Source organism: Falco naumanni, chromosome 11 (assembly GCF_017639655.2).
Source record: "Falco naumanni isolate bFalNau1 chromosome 11, bFalNau1.pat, whole genome shotgun sequence".
Taxonomy (NCBI): domain Eukaryota; kingdom Metazoa; phylum Chordata; class Aves; order Falconiformes; family Falconidae; genus Falco; species Falco naumanni.
This window is the reverse complement of record NC_054064.1, coordinates 6637044-6652725: the sequence shown is the minus strand read 5'-3', so window position 1 is coordinate 6652725 and position 15682 is coordinate 6637044. Positions and strand designations below refer to the sequence as shown.

The window sequence follows — 15682 nt, the reverse complement described above, 5'->3', positions numbered from 1 at the left end:
CGCTCCCCCCGCCGCCGCGGGCCCCTGCTCCCCTGCCCGGGCAGCCCCCCGGCCCCCCCAGCCCCCCAGCAGCAGCAGCAGGCAGCAGGCCAGCCCCGGGTGCCGGCACATGGCTGCGGCGGGCGCTAACCCTGCCCAGCGCGCCGGGGGGCCGCAGGCTCGGGCCGCCCCAGCCGTGAGCTCACTTCCCGAGCGGGGGCGTCACCGCCGCGCCGCGGCCTCCGCCGCCCGTCCCCGGCGCCACCGACGGGCACTCCGCCAGGCCCCGCTACGAGCCACGCCGCGAAACCCACCCCGGCTGCCAAGGGGGGGCAGCCCGCACCCCCCCCGGTCTGGCCGGTGCGGAACCGCGCCCCCGTCCCGAGCCCAGCTCCTGCCGACCCTCGCCGGGAGCGGGCTGGAGGGACGCCCGAGGGAGCCCCCCGACACCGCTGCCAGCCCGCTCCACGGCCCCGCACCACCGCAGCCCCCCTCTGCCCCCGCGCCGCCCCACAGCACCGGCAACAAACACCGGGGTGTCGGAAACGGTCCAGCAATTCGTGGCAATAGAGGGTTTCGAAGGTAAACGTCGGGACCCGGATCTAGGGGACCGGAGAACAAAGGAGTTTCCAAACGACGGTTAACTATTGCACGGGACGCGCTCTGCAATTTTTTTGCAGTTGCAAGGGACAAGTCTCTGACATCCAGCCAAGAGATTGCCAAAGAAGGAAGAAAAGGAAACTGAAGGGCGACTGGAGGACAAAGCCTGGGAGGAAGACTGCGAGCCTTCAGCCCAAGAAACTAATTGTAATAACCCTGCCTTTCTTAGAAGTAGTGACGGATATGTATTAGCTCCGGAACATAAAAAACCAGCTGCCCGGTGTAACACGTGTGTGTGTCACAGGAGCCCTGACTCCCCGCGCTCCCAGCGCTGTTTACTTGCCTTTTATTAACCCCATAAATATATAAAACTAAAAATTGACTCGGAATTTCTAACAGGGGGAAGGCAAATAACCTGGGTTTTAAGCAGCCCAGGGGCCCAGCTGAAGCTTTGCTGCCACATATGCAAGAGGTGGTGGCAGTTGTTGTTCAGCAGGGTCGTTTCCAAGGGGACGCAAAACCACAAGGGAGCAGGAGGCAGGGGATGAGGCAGAGCAGCAGCACAGGGAGCTGCCCTGCACTGCCTGCGCGCATCTGCTGCCAGGCCAGTTTAGCAGTTGGATCAAAGCTCCAGGACGAAGGGGGTTGCTGCTGGCTCTGGGCCAGGCTTGCTGTGTGACACAGGTGTGTGGGGTTCCTCACCGACTCCCCAAAATGCTACTGTTTCCTTTTACATCGGCACACCTTCACGTGCCACGCACCCAAACACCGGGGCTGGCAGGGTAGGCTCCGCTCAAGCAGCCAGGGGAAAAAAATAATAAATTCAGATCAGCACAGAACTACCACGGAATCGCGTACAAGAACCGAGGTATCCCCTGCGAAGCCTGGCTCCGATTCTGCAAACAGGCACATACACCAACTCAGCCCCGGGGGGAGATGACAAGTGGATAAGCCCCATCTAACTTGCACTTTACCTTAAGCCATACCTACTGGTGGCTTCCGACAGGAGACAAACACCTCTACAAGTTACTGAGCATCAGGACAAGTCCACCCATAACTTATCCTAACCGAGATGAGGACACAATGCTTTGGACATTGAAAAAAAATTTCCAAGGTTATCCCACATGTTCAGAACAATAAAAATAAGAAGCATACTAAATGCAATTCGTCCAGCTTGGCAACTCACCCGTCCAGGTGGGTGGGGAGCAGGATCCCACACGGCCAAGGCATGGAGCAGAGTGGATCTCCATCAACAGGTGGTTGTAAATATTATACATCAGCATTACAGATACTGGTATTAACATGACTGCCCTCTCCAGCTTCAAAAATAATGAAGCTAAAACCTTAACACCAATTGCAATAACTTAAAACAGAACTAAAGCCAGCCCATGTTAAAAAAAAAAAAAAAATCAATTAAAGATCGAACTCACTGTAGCCACAGCAAATAAAACTGCCATCAGCCTTTCTGAAAACTAGCTGAAGCACCTGAATTGAAGCATTTATATATATTTATAAAAAAATGCATAGCTGTAACATTCAAGCTCTACCCTCCTGGGAATAGGTGCTTTAGCTGAACAGAACTTATCAAAAGGGACAGACTTCATAAAAAATAGGTGTTTCTATGTGCCAAAGGAAAAAAGAAAATTTTAAAAGATAAAACGACTGACTGTCCAACACCACACCAGCTCCATGGTACTATGGTGTAACTCCTAGGGCGTCAGCTTTGCTCACGTGCATAAAAGCTAGAAGGGAAAATAAAACCAGTTGTTCAGTAACCTGCCAACTATGCCCTGCAGTTATCGAGGCACTGAAGTGCTGAGGGGGTGGGAATCACCCCCTTTGAAGAATTCAATTCCCTTCGTGGGACCTCAGGGGTGAAATTATCCCCATGGATTAGAAGGGATGCTGCAGGAGACTGGAAGAGATCCTAACGCACTACATGGAGGTGAACTCGCCTACACGCGGCTTGGGAAGGATGGGGCTAGGAAGCACAGCAGTCAGTGCCCTAGTACCGCTCGCTGGGGTTGTATCTCCCCCCCCCAGCCTCCAGTGTCGGGTTGGTTTTTTTTTTGCTTCCTCTGCTGAAGCAGCACTCACTGTGGTATCTGCTCCTCCAGCTGCCAGCCTGGCAGTAAGAGGCAGCTGCAGGGCCCGGACGATGCTAGGATGCACAGCTTTTCACCTCACGGCTGGTTGTTCCAAGGTAGTCCTGGTGAGCTGCAACCACCTGATTAAAAATCCATCATCTTGGGTCAAGTCAGGTTTTACAGTGAAAGCGTCATCTAAAAAGGAAGGAAAAACAGCACCACAAAAACGGCGTTATGCCTGGCTTACTCAGCACCCCTAACACAACGTATTACAAGCAAACAGGCAGAGGGAACCTCGTAATCCACAATTTTATACTCCAGGGTGTATCTGCTGGACAGTCCAGAGATGCCATGCATCCATCCTTTTGTGTTTTTTTCCAGTTTCCACATAGCAATGCCTTCTGCACATCCACAGATGAACTCTGACAGAAGGCAGGAGGAGGAGGAGGAGAGTCTCCTTCCAGAGCTCAGTACAACACAGCTACAGATTAGATCACTAAATAAAACGAAGATTGGGAATAAAGGATGTAGGGGCAGTCCTTTCCCCGCAACAAAGTCGTATCCCCAGTCTCCTAAAAGTATAAAGACTCCACAAAGAAAAAGCAACAGAGCACCAGTCCCAGACTTGGAGTATAGGAACTAAGATCTTATTTTAATTTCTAATTTTTAGAATCAATAAAAATTCGTAAGGAAAGATTTGAGAGAAATTCAGGGAAAAGGGCTAATTCTCAAAACCCTTCGGATCTCCACTGGCTCCAAGTTGTTCATAATCAGAAACACTCTTAACATCTTCCAGTTATCCAAATTCTCCCCCTGCTACTAAGACCAGCAGTAACACAAGGGGCTTCTAAAAACAGCTCTCCAGCTAGCAGTCTCAGCCTTTCAAAGCTTAAAAGCATCTGTAGTTTCTGCAAGTTGCTGAACTGCTTCTACACAAGAGAATCCCGTCCTGCCCCCTGAGCAAACTGGCACCTCCGAAGCAGAGATGGAGAACATGAAAAATCATCACCACACAACGCCAAGAGACACCCCCCACCCCTCAGAACATCCTCCCCCCCCCAAACCAGTTCTTCCACAATTCAGCTATGCAAAGTTTCAACTGAGAAACTCTAGTCGGGGAAATAAATAAAATTAAAAAAAAAAAAAGAAAAGAAAAGCAGGTTGCTTCGGTTGTTTGCCAACACGGTGCTGACGCCACAGAGCAGGTCACAGACCCCCCCCCGCACCTCCCGGAGCAGCACGGCTCCGTGGTGCCCTGTCCTCGGTGCCGTACGGGCGCTGGCAGCAGCTCACCGTCCTCCTGAGCACACAGCAGCTCTCAGCACCTCCCAGATGCCCAACGTTCCAAACTGCGGGCATCGCCTCCCACCTCCGAACCACTCCTGCAGGGGGTTAAGAAAACCAGCCAGATTCAGCCCTCGCACTCTGCGGGCACAGGTTCTGATGCCTGTTTACTTGGCCAGTCTCATACAAGGGCTTCAATAAAAGCTTGGAAAAGCCAGCTGTGAACACCTGCCAACCTACAGAACAAAGCCAACCTACTGGGGCACAACCAAGAAATCAGCCCAGGCGCTTGGGAGATGCGGGGCCATGGGATGTGGTTTCAAAAAGTGTCGGAAGAGTCTCCTGTTGTTCTGCATCGCTCTGGGACGCTCTTCTTACAACACATCTCTCCTCACCAACAAGGCTCTCGCACACAACCTGCACATTTGACTCCGTTCTCGGATATATGTGACCGGAATAAATGGCATTGATATTAGCAAATGAGTAAGTATGGAACACCAGCAGCAAAACACTTTGAACATTCAGTCCACCACATGTCAGAACAAGAGAGACAGACAGACAGGGGAGAGAGAGAGAGAGAGAGAGAGAGAGACTTAAACAATCTATCAATGTTGCTTTATTAAAATCTTTATTCACACAATGTTGCTTTATGCAGAATCTGACCCTGGGGGATACAAGTAGAACGTCATGATTGCGTTCTGTTTTCTTATTAGCAACCTCCATTTGTGCAGCTGCTCCCAGGGGCGATCCTCCGACAGCTCCAGGAGGGGTGTCTGTTTCGAGCATCTTGCTCCAGCTGCCACAGCAAATAAATTACCTTCTTAATAAATTAGTATTTTTCAGCTGAAGTTTGTTTGGCAAGACACACTCCAGTTCATTAGCTGCTGGAAGAGGAGCTGACTTCAGTGCCTCCTCCAGCTTGACTGCTGACTTAGGAAGGAGGAGATAAATAGCAGATGGCTGATGATGCTCTCTTTTTAATTAGTTCTTGATTTCTGTGCTTCAAGCACTCCGATATTACTAATTTCCACAACACAACCATTTTGTAACATCTGGAGCCAGTGGATTACAGCGTGCGCAGTGAACGAGAATTAGAAGGTGTCACAAAAACCTCATCAGCAGAGCTCAGCACCTGCCTCACAAATGATGCTGTTTTTCAGAGATTCACGCAGACCCTGTTCGCATGTGGATGCTGCTTCTTATTTCTTTTGCAATGGTTACAATCTAAATTTTCTCAGGGCTCTGTATTCAAGCAAAACAACAATCGCTGCCAAAATGCCAGAGTTTATCACAAGGCCAAAATCAGATCTTCCCGATTTTGGGTAAGAGAGAAATTTATTCTTCTTTCCTGCTGCAGAACACCAAGCTCCAGTGGTGTTTACAATGACCAGAAGCATCAATATGAAAAAAAAAAAAAAAAGAAGAAGAAGAAGAAAAAAGCAACTCTTTGTTCCTTACTTCCTTTTGCTAACAATGCTGGACTTCAACGCCCTTTGCTCACAAGTAAACCAATACACTGCTGTAAACCTCTGATTGTACCGGGGAAGAACTTATCCCCAGGCTCCATCTGATGGCAAAACCTTCAGCTTAGAGCCCCATGAACAAGCAATACTAAGTCCTGAATGCTCATTGAATTTCCTAAAGACAGAAAGACTTTTTTGGGAATCCATTATTAAACCAAACATAATTGATCAAGTGATTGTATGGAAATCAAAACATCAAATTTTGGTAGATCCTTCCCAAAATATTAAGTGCTTATGATTAAGCTCAAAGAGAAGAACATGCTTTTAAAAATACTACAAGCTGCTACCATGTGCTTCGCCCTCTTGCCTTTCTGTAAATCATCTTAAATTTCCTGGGAAACATTTTACACCAAAATGCCTCAGTATGAGCCTATTCTGCTTTCGAATAAAAGCACTCACTAACCACCCAGCTGTGGCCCACAGTACTTCCCAAAACTGCCCTGCTCAAGCGCCAGGCTGGCTCAGGCGGGGGCAACCCCTGCGCCGCTCCTGCCCATGCTCCCGCCGCCCCGGGGGACCCCAGGCACAATCACGCCGGTGGGCGAAGCTCACCGAAGGACCGTGGCTTCTAAAGCACGCGTTACATATCAAGTGCAGCAATAAAGAGGCGCTAGCTTACCAGTGGCCTAAAAGCTGGCTGCGCATTGCAGTTCTGACCAGTGACACCAGTAACTAACTCCAGATCCTATCCTGGCTCAGGGGTGGGTGTGTGACGTGGCCAAGTCCAGAAGAGGTCTAGCAGAACATAAAATTCAATTTCAGATAAACACTGGCTTTCAAGATACTCTGCTCATGCAATGACAAAAGGACTGCAACAAAATAAACCCGCGTTTTTAGAATAAGCTCTCACTAACTCCTCTTTGATCAGGTCCCTTTGAGCAGGCAGGTGCAAGAACAGGAACAGCACTTTATCTGCCCACCGCACTACAGCACAGCTAGAAAGATTTTGACGGACAAATCATGGAAAAGGTCTTAAAGTGACATTTTGCTGCTCTTGCTCACAAGTCCAGTAATACACAATCGCTTTGGGAAGTCAGCTCTTATCCTGCTTCTAAGGACCACACTGTCCAAACCGAAAATTAATGCGAAGCTGTTCAATTTGGAAACGTAACCATGAAGCTGCTTCCCTTCTAGACATGGATTCAGACCAACAAGTGTGACAAGTCCTACGGCCACAAGCTCACCTGCAGCACAGGCAGACGGTGCCGAAGGGTGACAGGACTAACACAAAGTAAGTGCTACAAGTCTGCCCTGAAAAGCCAACTTACACCAACTCTCCCCTATCTATGGCAAAACCGCTAGGAGCGAGAACCCCGAATGCCCACCCCAGTCAGAACATGGCAGCGGGGGTTAGGGGAAGCAGCTGGGGAAGGCAGAAAACTTACTGGAAGCTCTGGCAGCAGCCAAGCTCAGCCACAAGCCACCAGGTAAACCCGTGGGACTGAAAAACCTGCCGGTGCCCCACTAACAGCAGCACGGAGCTGCGGGGACGACAGCGCGCTCTCTGCGTACGAGATGAAGCCAGACCACAGCTCAGGGTTCCCTCCACTCCCCAGCGCCTGGCCCACAGCTGTGGGTTACTGGGAAGCCCAGCAATACACCTCTCCCCCCACAGTGCAATGCCCCCAGACCCCCCACCTTAAAGCAGGCCCACAGTAAGCAGCATGACTTCGCGAAACGGAACCTGCTTCCACGGACAGATTCTGTCCTCCTCCTCCTCAGCTACAAGATAATGAAAGTTTGGTTAATACGGACACAGGACTGCAAGGGTATTTTCTCTACTCAGACCTTGCCAGATTCCTTATACATGGAAAACAGTAACGGAAACACATGGAAACATACTTTAACTCCTTAGATGCCAAGTGCTGTATAACCACCCTGTCCTCCCCTGAATCTCCAACCCTGTGGATCAATCTTTGATAGGCCTTCAGCAATAACTCTGAAGCATTACCACGTACAAGGCAAACCCCTTTCCCAGCCTTTTATCGAGGAAAAGACAACCGAGCAGCAGAGGTCCTCTCTCCCACCCCTAATGGCATTTAGAAGAACATCCCACCCCCAGGGGGGTGGCACAACTCTTCAGTCTAATAATTGTTTTATTCACCACTTCCTCTCTCTCTAAAGAAGCAGTAAAATGCCTAACCAGCTCACAGCTGATTATGCACAGCCCTGAATCAGACAAAAACTCGCCAGAGTGTACGTGGGGAAGAGAAGGGGAGAGGATCGTACTGTTCGCCAACATTTGTCCCCTCTAGATTCAGTCCACAAATTGGCGTCTACGTTCCGCACGCTTCCAACGACACCAAGAGCCGTTTTTATCCAGTGCAACGTCCACTGCCGGCAATGGACACAGCACAACGGCCAAGATGCCGTTACGGGTACTGAGCCGCCCGAGGCTCCAACTTGCCACCTCTCACCGCTGTCAGCCCAAGGTAAAAGCCAGTGCCACCTCTGTTTCTCCGGCTCGGAAGCTTTCCTGTTCATTTCAGTCCATCTTGGCCACAGCCTTTCTGAACCGATTGTGCTGTTTTTCTATCACTTTGTTTTGTTTGTTTTTAAAAAGGGAGTTTCATCTGTGTTCCACTACAATTACAAATGAGACAGAGTCATCCTGTCTTCCACCAGCACAACATCTGGCCCAAACTGGTCTGTGCACTGCTTCACTGTGGCCAGAATGCTGAGAAGCCGCTGGTCTAGGGCATCCAGATGCGGGTCAGAAAGCACTGGTGAGATGGGGTCATGCGACATAGCAGTTTTTAAGGCAGACTTCAGTACTCCATTCTTCAGGTAATTAAGTCTGTTCCAGGTAGAAACCCGGATGCTGCAAAAGAAAGACAAACACAGTCATCATACCACTGTCCAGCTGAATTCTCACCAGCAAAGCCAGAGCCAGCCTGTCAAGGGAGCCTGCTACATCAGGATCGGAGTATTATTCCCCGGCAGTTTGGGGATGAGATGTCCAGGTACAACTGCATTACATGCAAGACCTAAGTGAAGCCTGAGAACTGAAGGTGAAGAGGAGGAATCTAGTATGACGTAATTCCTGCGTTATACAGGGCCACTTCCAACTGCTAGCAAGGAAGTTCTTCGGTCCTGAAGATTTTCAGTTTGAAAAGGAAGGAAAATTAACAGTCTGGCTGTTAATTCAAACACAAAACTGGCGTCACCTCAGAAAGAGCATCGCTGACCAACAAATGATCACAAAGGACCAAAGTCAGAGGACTGAACTTCCAAGAAGGTGAACGCAGCAGCGATCTTCCCGCTTCACTGGTCACCGAACTTGTTCGTGCCAGCTCATCTGAGCTGTCTTGTTCCGTGAAGTCTCTTGGGATTCTCCCTCAAATTTTTGTGGTTTAGCACCACTGGTCTACACTCTTGGCTTTTGATGATCTCTAAGGAAACCAGAAATATAAGCAAGTGTCGTAACAAACCTATAGTTAAAACAATTATGCATACGAATCGGTATGTGGCATTTGCCTGGTATGAGAAACAAAGATGAGAAAGACTCCAAAAGATCCTCATAAAGCAGGAAATTAAATATGCATTTAAAATTAATGCAGGAAAAGTAAAGAACTGGAAAGTAACTTTAGTTTAAATGTTCTCCACATGGTTTCTAAGGGAATCTGGTAGAATGTAGGCCAGGTATACCACAGCACGCATAGAGCCTTGCTTAGTTCAAGCAGGAAGTGACAGCTCAGGCTTTCCGCATAGTTCCCAGGTTCCCTGAGGAATTTGGGAGACAGAACCTTCCAAGCACAGGCTCCAGGAACTCTCAACTAAATGGTTATTTTGGAAGCCTTAAAGGAGTTAATGTTATTTTGAAACAACACAGGCAGGAAATATATACCAGCATTTTTCTCCCTGGAACTTTTATCTATTTGTTAGCGAGAAGAAGCAACGGCCTGGTGAGGGAGCGAACATGGAGAACAGATAGCAAGTCAGTGTCTCGAAAAATAAAACGAACACAGCTCAAAAGGCCCAAGTAGAAATGAAATCCTGCAAGAAAACTACAAACTTCATTTTGAAAGGAGCACGCTGAGCAGTACTGCGGTCTTGTTTAGAAAGACCCTTTGGAAATGAAGGTAGTTAAGTTGCCAGACACGTTGAGTCCTTAGCTTCTGTCAGGGAGAACTCAAACTGTGATGTGAACTTTTATTCAGCAGGAGCTGGATGGAGACAGCTGCAGAGGCAAAGGACCTGTCATACTGACTAAGGAGAGAGCTGAACCAGTGACCTGGAGGCGAGACTACTTCCTACAGCCCACCGTCTGATTTACTACCTTAATGAAAACTTATTTCTCGGCTTCTTAAGCAGTGATAACACATCAAACGAACGTCGTGCCTCAGAAAAAATAAAACACTATGTGCCCAAGTGAACATTTTCAGGTTGCCAGAAGGCTTCAAACTTAATTATATTGCAAACCTAAGGATCGCATAAGTGAACAGCATTCCCTGCGTTTCACTTACATGCAGCACTGATAAAGAGGAGCCAAGATGCTTCTTTCATCCAGGGCAGGGTTTCCAAAGCTGAAAAACAAAATTAAAACCAAGTGAACCAGCTGAACTCCTAATGCTGTTCTCAACATCAATGGCATTTGTGAATAATTAAACAAATAAAAATAAAAATCAATACTAGGCAATTTCACGCTCCAACAGATCAAATAATTTAAATTAAAATATAAACAGGCCATGCCCAATTACAGATATAACTCTCAACGGCATCAGCTAACACACCAAGTAAACGGAAGCAACAACAGTGTACCTAGTTCTTTATCAGACCAAGGCACCTTAGAAATGAACTTCAGAGGAGTTTAGAAATTGAGCTCATCTTGCAAAGCAGGGGAAAAGAGTAATTGGTATTCCGGACACAGAGAGTGGGAGCTTTGCCTGCCTGACACAGCTGGACAGGGAATGAAGGAAACAGCAGCCACGTGCTGTTTTAGACGGCCAGGCTTAGATCAACAGTTCAACTAACAAGGTGATCAACTTTAACATTTCATGATCATGCTCTCTAAGGAAGGCCTGTCAAAAGGGTTTCATAGTATTTCAAGCCTCACCTAAACATTTCTTTAAAAAAAAAAAAAGTTTCAACCTGCTCATAATGCTGTTTTCAACAAAAAGCTTTCCCCTCAATGAAGATAACTTATTCTAGGAGTCTGGCATTACGCTGCTCAAATAGCTATTAGTAGCCTTAAAACTGGAACAGGGTCCCCAGATCATGGCACCAAGGAGTGTCTGGACAATGCTCTTAGTCATATGGTTGAGTTTTAGGTAGTCCTGTGAGGAGCAGGGAGTTGGACTTGATGATCCTTATGGGTCCCTTCCAACTTGAGATCTTCTGTGATTCTATGAAAAAAAAGTCCCCCTGCCTCTTATCTCAAAGCAGCTAAAAGCACTTAACTTAAGCTTTCAAAAAAACAATTAACTTCTGGCCCTGCAAAGCTCCATCAGAAATGTTTTCATACCGCCATAAGCACGTACCATAATGAAAGGTATTACGACATTATGACAAAAACAAATGAATGACCTTCAACTACCACAGTCACTTCCAGTGACTTAACACATCAACTTCCTCCTAGCCCATTGCCAGAGCATTACAGAAAGACAATTTTTTGCCAAATTAATCTAAAACGGTCTGAAAGCAGCAATAATTAAGCAGCCCCAAGGTGGAACACATCCTGCTGACATAACTGAAGGTGCGTTACTGAACAGGCTGATGCATAAAGACAAAACAACTCAGCCACTGCAGGCAAATTAGAAACAAAGGAAAGAAGGAAGGAAGGAATCCACTATAGGAAAGGCAAAAGGGGGAAGAGAAATGGTAACTCCAAGCCTTGCAAGGATCTGTCTAGAGGTCTCGACTGCTGTGCAGGCTTCGTACAAGTGGTACGCAGAACCACAGCAGAACACAGCCCTGCGCAGGAGCTGCCAGCGCTACCCATCAGAGGCTGCCCCATCTGCAGCAGGGGAAATTCACTGACGCTGCAGATGGCAGCACCCGTCAGGGAAACAAACTGGCGTCTCTGGACTAAATTGTGAGGAAGTGGAATAGGTTATCTGTGTCTTTAAGAAAAATTCAGCAAATTGTTGTGATTTAAACAAGGCTGTATATTCAACAGGATTTTTAACTTAAACTATTCCAGCCACTGTACAAAAAACATAGCAAAGACAGAACAGCTTACTTTTAAAACACATACACATCCTAGTCTGGCCACAAGAAGGACTTCTCATCAGTTCCTCCCAGTTACTACATGCTCCATTTTTGTTTCAGTAATAGTTAATATCCACGCTCAGAACATCATCATATTTTCCTCTCATATCAGTTTTATCTCCATTTTAAACTTCTAACCTTTTAAAGCCAGAGCAGACATATCCAGAAGGCAGGGAATGCCAAATTATTCAGAGACACTTTTCGAAAAGATCTGCTTTCACTACGGCACTCACTAATACTTACTGGGAAATAATAAACCATAAGTTTCTAATCTTCCATTAATTAAAAGCATAAAAGGAAGGGGCTTTTCTGGGGATAGGAGGAAAGACACAAGCAAACTCTTGAAAGTTGCCTGCGGAAAAAAAGGTCATACTGTGCTAATTTGTGGGTTGCTGTAGTTGGGGTACGACTTTGCCGAAAGCAGCCACGGTATCTAGAGCACAGACTGAGCACCACAGCCTTTGAAGGACCCCAGCACTTGGCGAAGTTATTTCTGGTAAGAAGGAAAGCTTTAGGTTTTTAGCACAAAAGGTAATAATGAAAAAATCAGAGAGAAAGAAAACAGAGACACAGAAAGCAGATAAACGTGTGCCCTTGTGCTCGCCACTACCTGGCCACCAGATTTCCCTCACCCTCACCTTTTGGCGTTATCCAGGAGGATGAGCATACTGGCTCCTTCATCATCCTGGAAACTCTCGTAGTGATGCCGGTCAGCATTCCCAATCAAATAGTCAAAGACGGCGGTGTCAATGATGTCAAGGAGACGAGGGCCCGAGTCATATGGTGAAGTCTTTTTCACAGCATCACAATAGCTTTCGTCATACTCCCACCTGCGGGCCACCAAGAGAAACCAAGTCAGATCCTCAAGGAACGCTCCATCATCGCACACCAACACTATTTATAGCTGTCCCTTTATTCACTTATGAGTGCATAAGGAAAAGGTGAGTGCAGCAGTCAAGGCTATATAAAGAAGAAAGAGTTAAACAAAAGTGTTTTCTTGAAAGAGTAAGCCCTGTACTAGCACCCTAGCGTAAGGGGCAAGCTGTAGTTTCAGTGCAAGGTTACACATCACCTTCCTACAGAAAACAAGGTCAGAGATTGCTTCCTCGCTGCTCACAATGCAGCAGTGGCTGGGCTGCCTCATGGCACGCTTACTGTCGCGACTTGCCTGCCTTAACTTCCTAACGAAGGACTCCAAGGCCGGTCTCTGTTTCTATTGCACTGACCTGCTTCCATCAGTCTTGCCTTCCAGCGACCCTCTTCATTTTGTCTAATGCAAATAGCCTCATCACGGTTACTAATGACCTCCCGTGCCCTGAACAGAAGGGCCTCACGTACATTCGTTCTCTTTCACTCGCAGTTGTCCTTTCCTCCCTACTTTCCTTTCAGGGTGTCTCACCTTCTTCTCCACCGGCAGGATTTCAGCTTCCCTTTTCTCTCCTCTCCTTCTACAGGTAACCTAGGCATGTACTTCTGGTCTTTAACATGGATGTCATGTCTCAGTTCTCCAAAGCTGGAGAAATTTCTCATTTTCTTCTTTACAGTTTTCAAAGCTATTCAACACCACCACCGAAACAGCCAAATCTCTGGTGGATATCCATTCCATCTGTCAACCTAGATAACAAGTACATCTATAACATCTTCCATGCAAGGACTGAAACAATCCTTCACAAAATAGCGGTTAAGTTGGAAATGCCTTAAACCATCTGTGACTTGGAAACAGAAATGGAGGAAACACAAGCTGGAGAGGCTCACTGACATACTCAAAATTACAAAGTTGTAAAAGCGTGGAGAAGATCAGAATTTAACTATCAGAACAGCCACATACCCCACACCATCTTCTGGAGGTCTGGAGCCTAAGCTCTCGATATCCCATCTTTGCTCCAGTTATCCAAATCAGAGCAGCCAAAAATTTATCTTCTCAATGCTTCCGTTAACACATCACACACACTCCCTCAAATGCTGTCACTAGTTCCCTTTTTCTTTTGCATCAAGGTCCAACTCACATTCAACTTATAGCACAAATCCACAAAGCTACATTATCAGAATGTACCCCTCCTTGTACTGGATACATTTCTTTTATGCTACATCCCTCTCTCCCTCAAGTCTTTCCCTTTCCCTCGTTTTACTTTAGATCAGTATTTGAACTCCTTCCAACAATTTTTCAGACATACTATGCTCTCTCCTCTCATTTTCCATTCAGTCTTTCAAGGCAGACCTTTCTCCCACATTTATTTCTGATAATTTATATTGTACTAGCACACGACTTCGAAGGTCGGGGATTTTATCTATTACACGTCCATTAAAAATCATGTACACTAATGTGACTATATGGATTATGTTCCAAAGGTTAACTCAGGACAGAGTAGAAGCAGCTAGATCAGGAAAAAAGAAAATCCCACAAGAGTTATTTTTCCATAATTACCAGACACAGAAAAAGGAGAGCACGACATCTAGAACGTTTAATCACCCTGCTGCTCTCAAAGTGAAAAGCGCGACATGACAAAGTGCAAAAGAACAGAACCATGTAACCCCATCTGAACCAGGCAGGAGCAAGCAAGTTTTAAATACAGTGAATGTCAAATTAGCATAAGTATCAGGGTAAACTCCAGTGTAAGCAGGCAGTTTATGCCGCAAAAGTCTCCCCAAAAAACCCCACACCTCCAAGAAAGAGTCCGTTCATTACTGCAATTCACCAGGCACTAAATACAGCTGATGTTGACCTGTTGGAAAGGAGATAACACCTGCTGCTAAAAAAATCAGACGTTGCACTTAACACTCTAAAACAATTCAATGAAGCCTTTGGATGAGATTCTTTCCGAGAACAATCACATCATTGGAAATCAACGGGTATTTTAGATCAAGAGCTAAAAAAAAAAATAAAATAAAAAAATCTTTTTAATGACTTGTTCAGGGGACAGACTTGGAAAAATTTGCTAAGAAAAAAACATTTGCTCTGGTCATGGCAAAAATATCTCCAACCCAAATACTCAGACATGTTACGTCTATCGTACAAGACTACCAGATCCCATGTTTGCTCTTCTCTAAAAGCATTCTTTAGATGCTGAGCATGGTCACCAAACGCTGACGGTATTCAAAGCAAAGAACTTTTCAGCGCCTACCTACTTAAGCTAAAACAGCTCCACAACTCCTGAAGCTGGCTACAAGGACCATGAAATCAGGTCTGGCAGAAAATAGCACAGCGCTACTGTATTTTAGTGGGCCACAGAGAGGTGCAGGGTCAAAAGAAGGTCTAGTGGCACAAGAGAAGAGTCTCTGCTTGCCCAGAGCCGGGACTTTCAGAGCCTGGAGCGACTGCATGGGGAAGTTTTGTTCCAGCCAAGAAGCAGGAAAAGGACAGCACTTAGTATCATGGAAAAGCAGATTTCTTTCTTGTTCCTTTTAATTTAAATCTCATCCTAGAATTCTTGACTTTTATTGTCATATCAAGAAAGCTGTCAGGAAAACGCTAGGTTTTGAAAGCACATGCTCCTTAATTAGCCACTGTACTGCAAGGGTATTTCTAGTACAAATTACCATGTGTAAAGAACAACCTTATCATGCTCTCATACCTGGCCAGTTTGCCTTCACGGTAAGTCCTACCCCATGGGTGTCGATGTTTCTGAAGAGGCCAGACATCGGGCAGCCACAGAGTCACTGACCCCTCCATGATGTCCCCATCTGCACAAGCTGGTTCTGTTTCCCGACAATAGTAGCACTTCCCATAGAAGCAAGTGTTATTACCTTAAAAAATAAATAATACATATCAAAAGAGCAGAACTTAATGCAAGGGATGCCAACTGAAATTCAGGAGCATATTGTTGCAGCAGAGCCTTCCTTGCAACAGGATCTCCTCGCACTTGACGTCATGCTTCCCATCGCGGAGAGGGAGAGGCTCAAGGGAGGTTAAACAGACATCTATTAATTCAAAGGAACATGAAGGATTAATATTCAAAAGACAGTAAATCTATTTTCTAATGTTTCTGTCACTCAGAGTTA

The 15682-nt window shown here is 46.5% G+C and overlaps 1 protein-coding gene across 3 annotated transcripts in view; it reads right to left on the bottom strand.

Annotated features, from left to right (window-relative positions):
* Window positions 1-4559: 4559 nt before the first annotated feature.
* Window positions 4560-15682, bottom strand: part of FAM20B (FAM20B glycosaminoglycan xylosylkinase) — a 29089-nt gene continuing 17966 nt past the window's right edge. For all 3 annotated transcript variants that reach the window (XM_040610604.1, XM_040610605.1, XM_040610602.1), the window contains exons 5-8: window positions 15256-15427; window positions 12322-12513; window positions 9940-9999; window positions 4560-8294 (exon numbers count right to left, since the gene is read on the bottom strand). In XM_040610604.1, coding sequence (XP_040466538.1) covers window positions 8063-8294; window positions 9940-9999; window positions 12322-12513; window positions 15256-15427 — 656 coding nt within the window. In that variant the 3' untranslated portion in view covers window positions 4560-8062. The remainder of the gene's footprint in view (window positions 8295-9939; window positions 10000-12321; window positions 12514-15255; window positions 15428-15682) is intronic.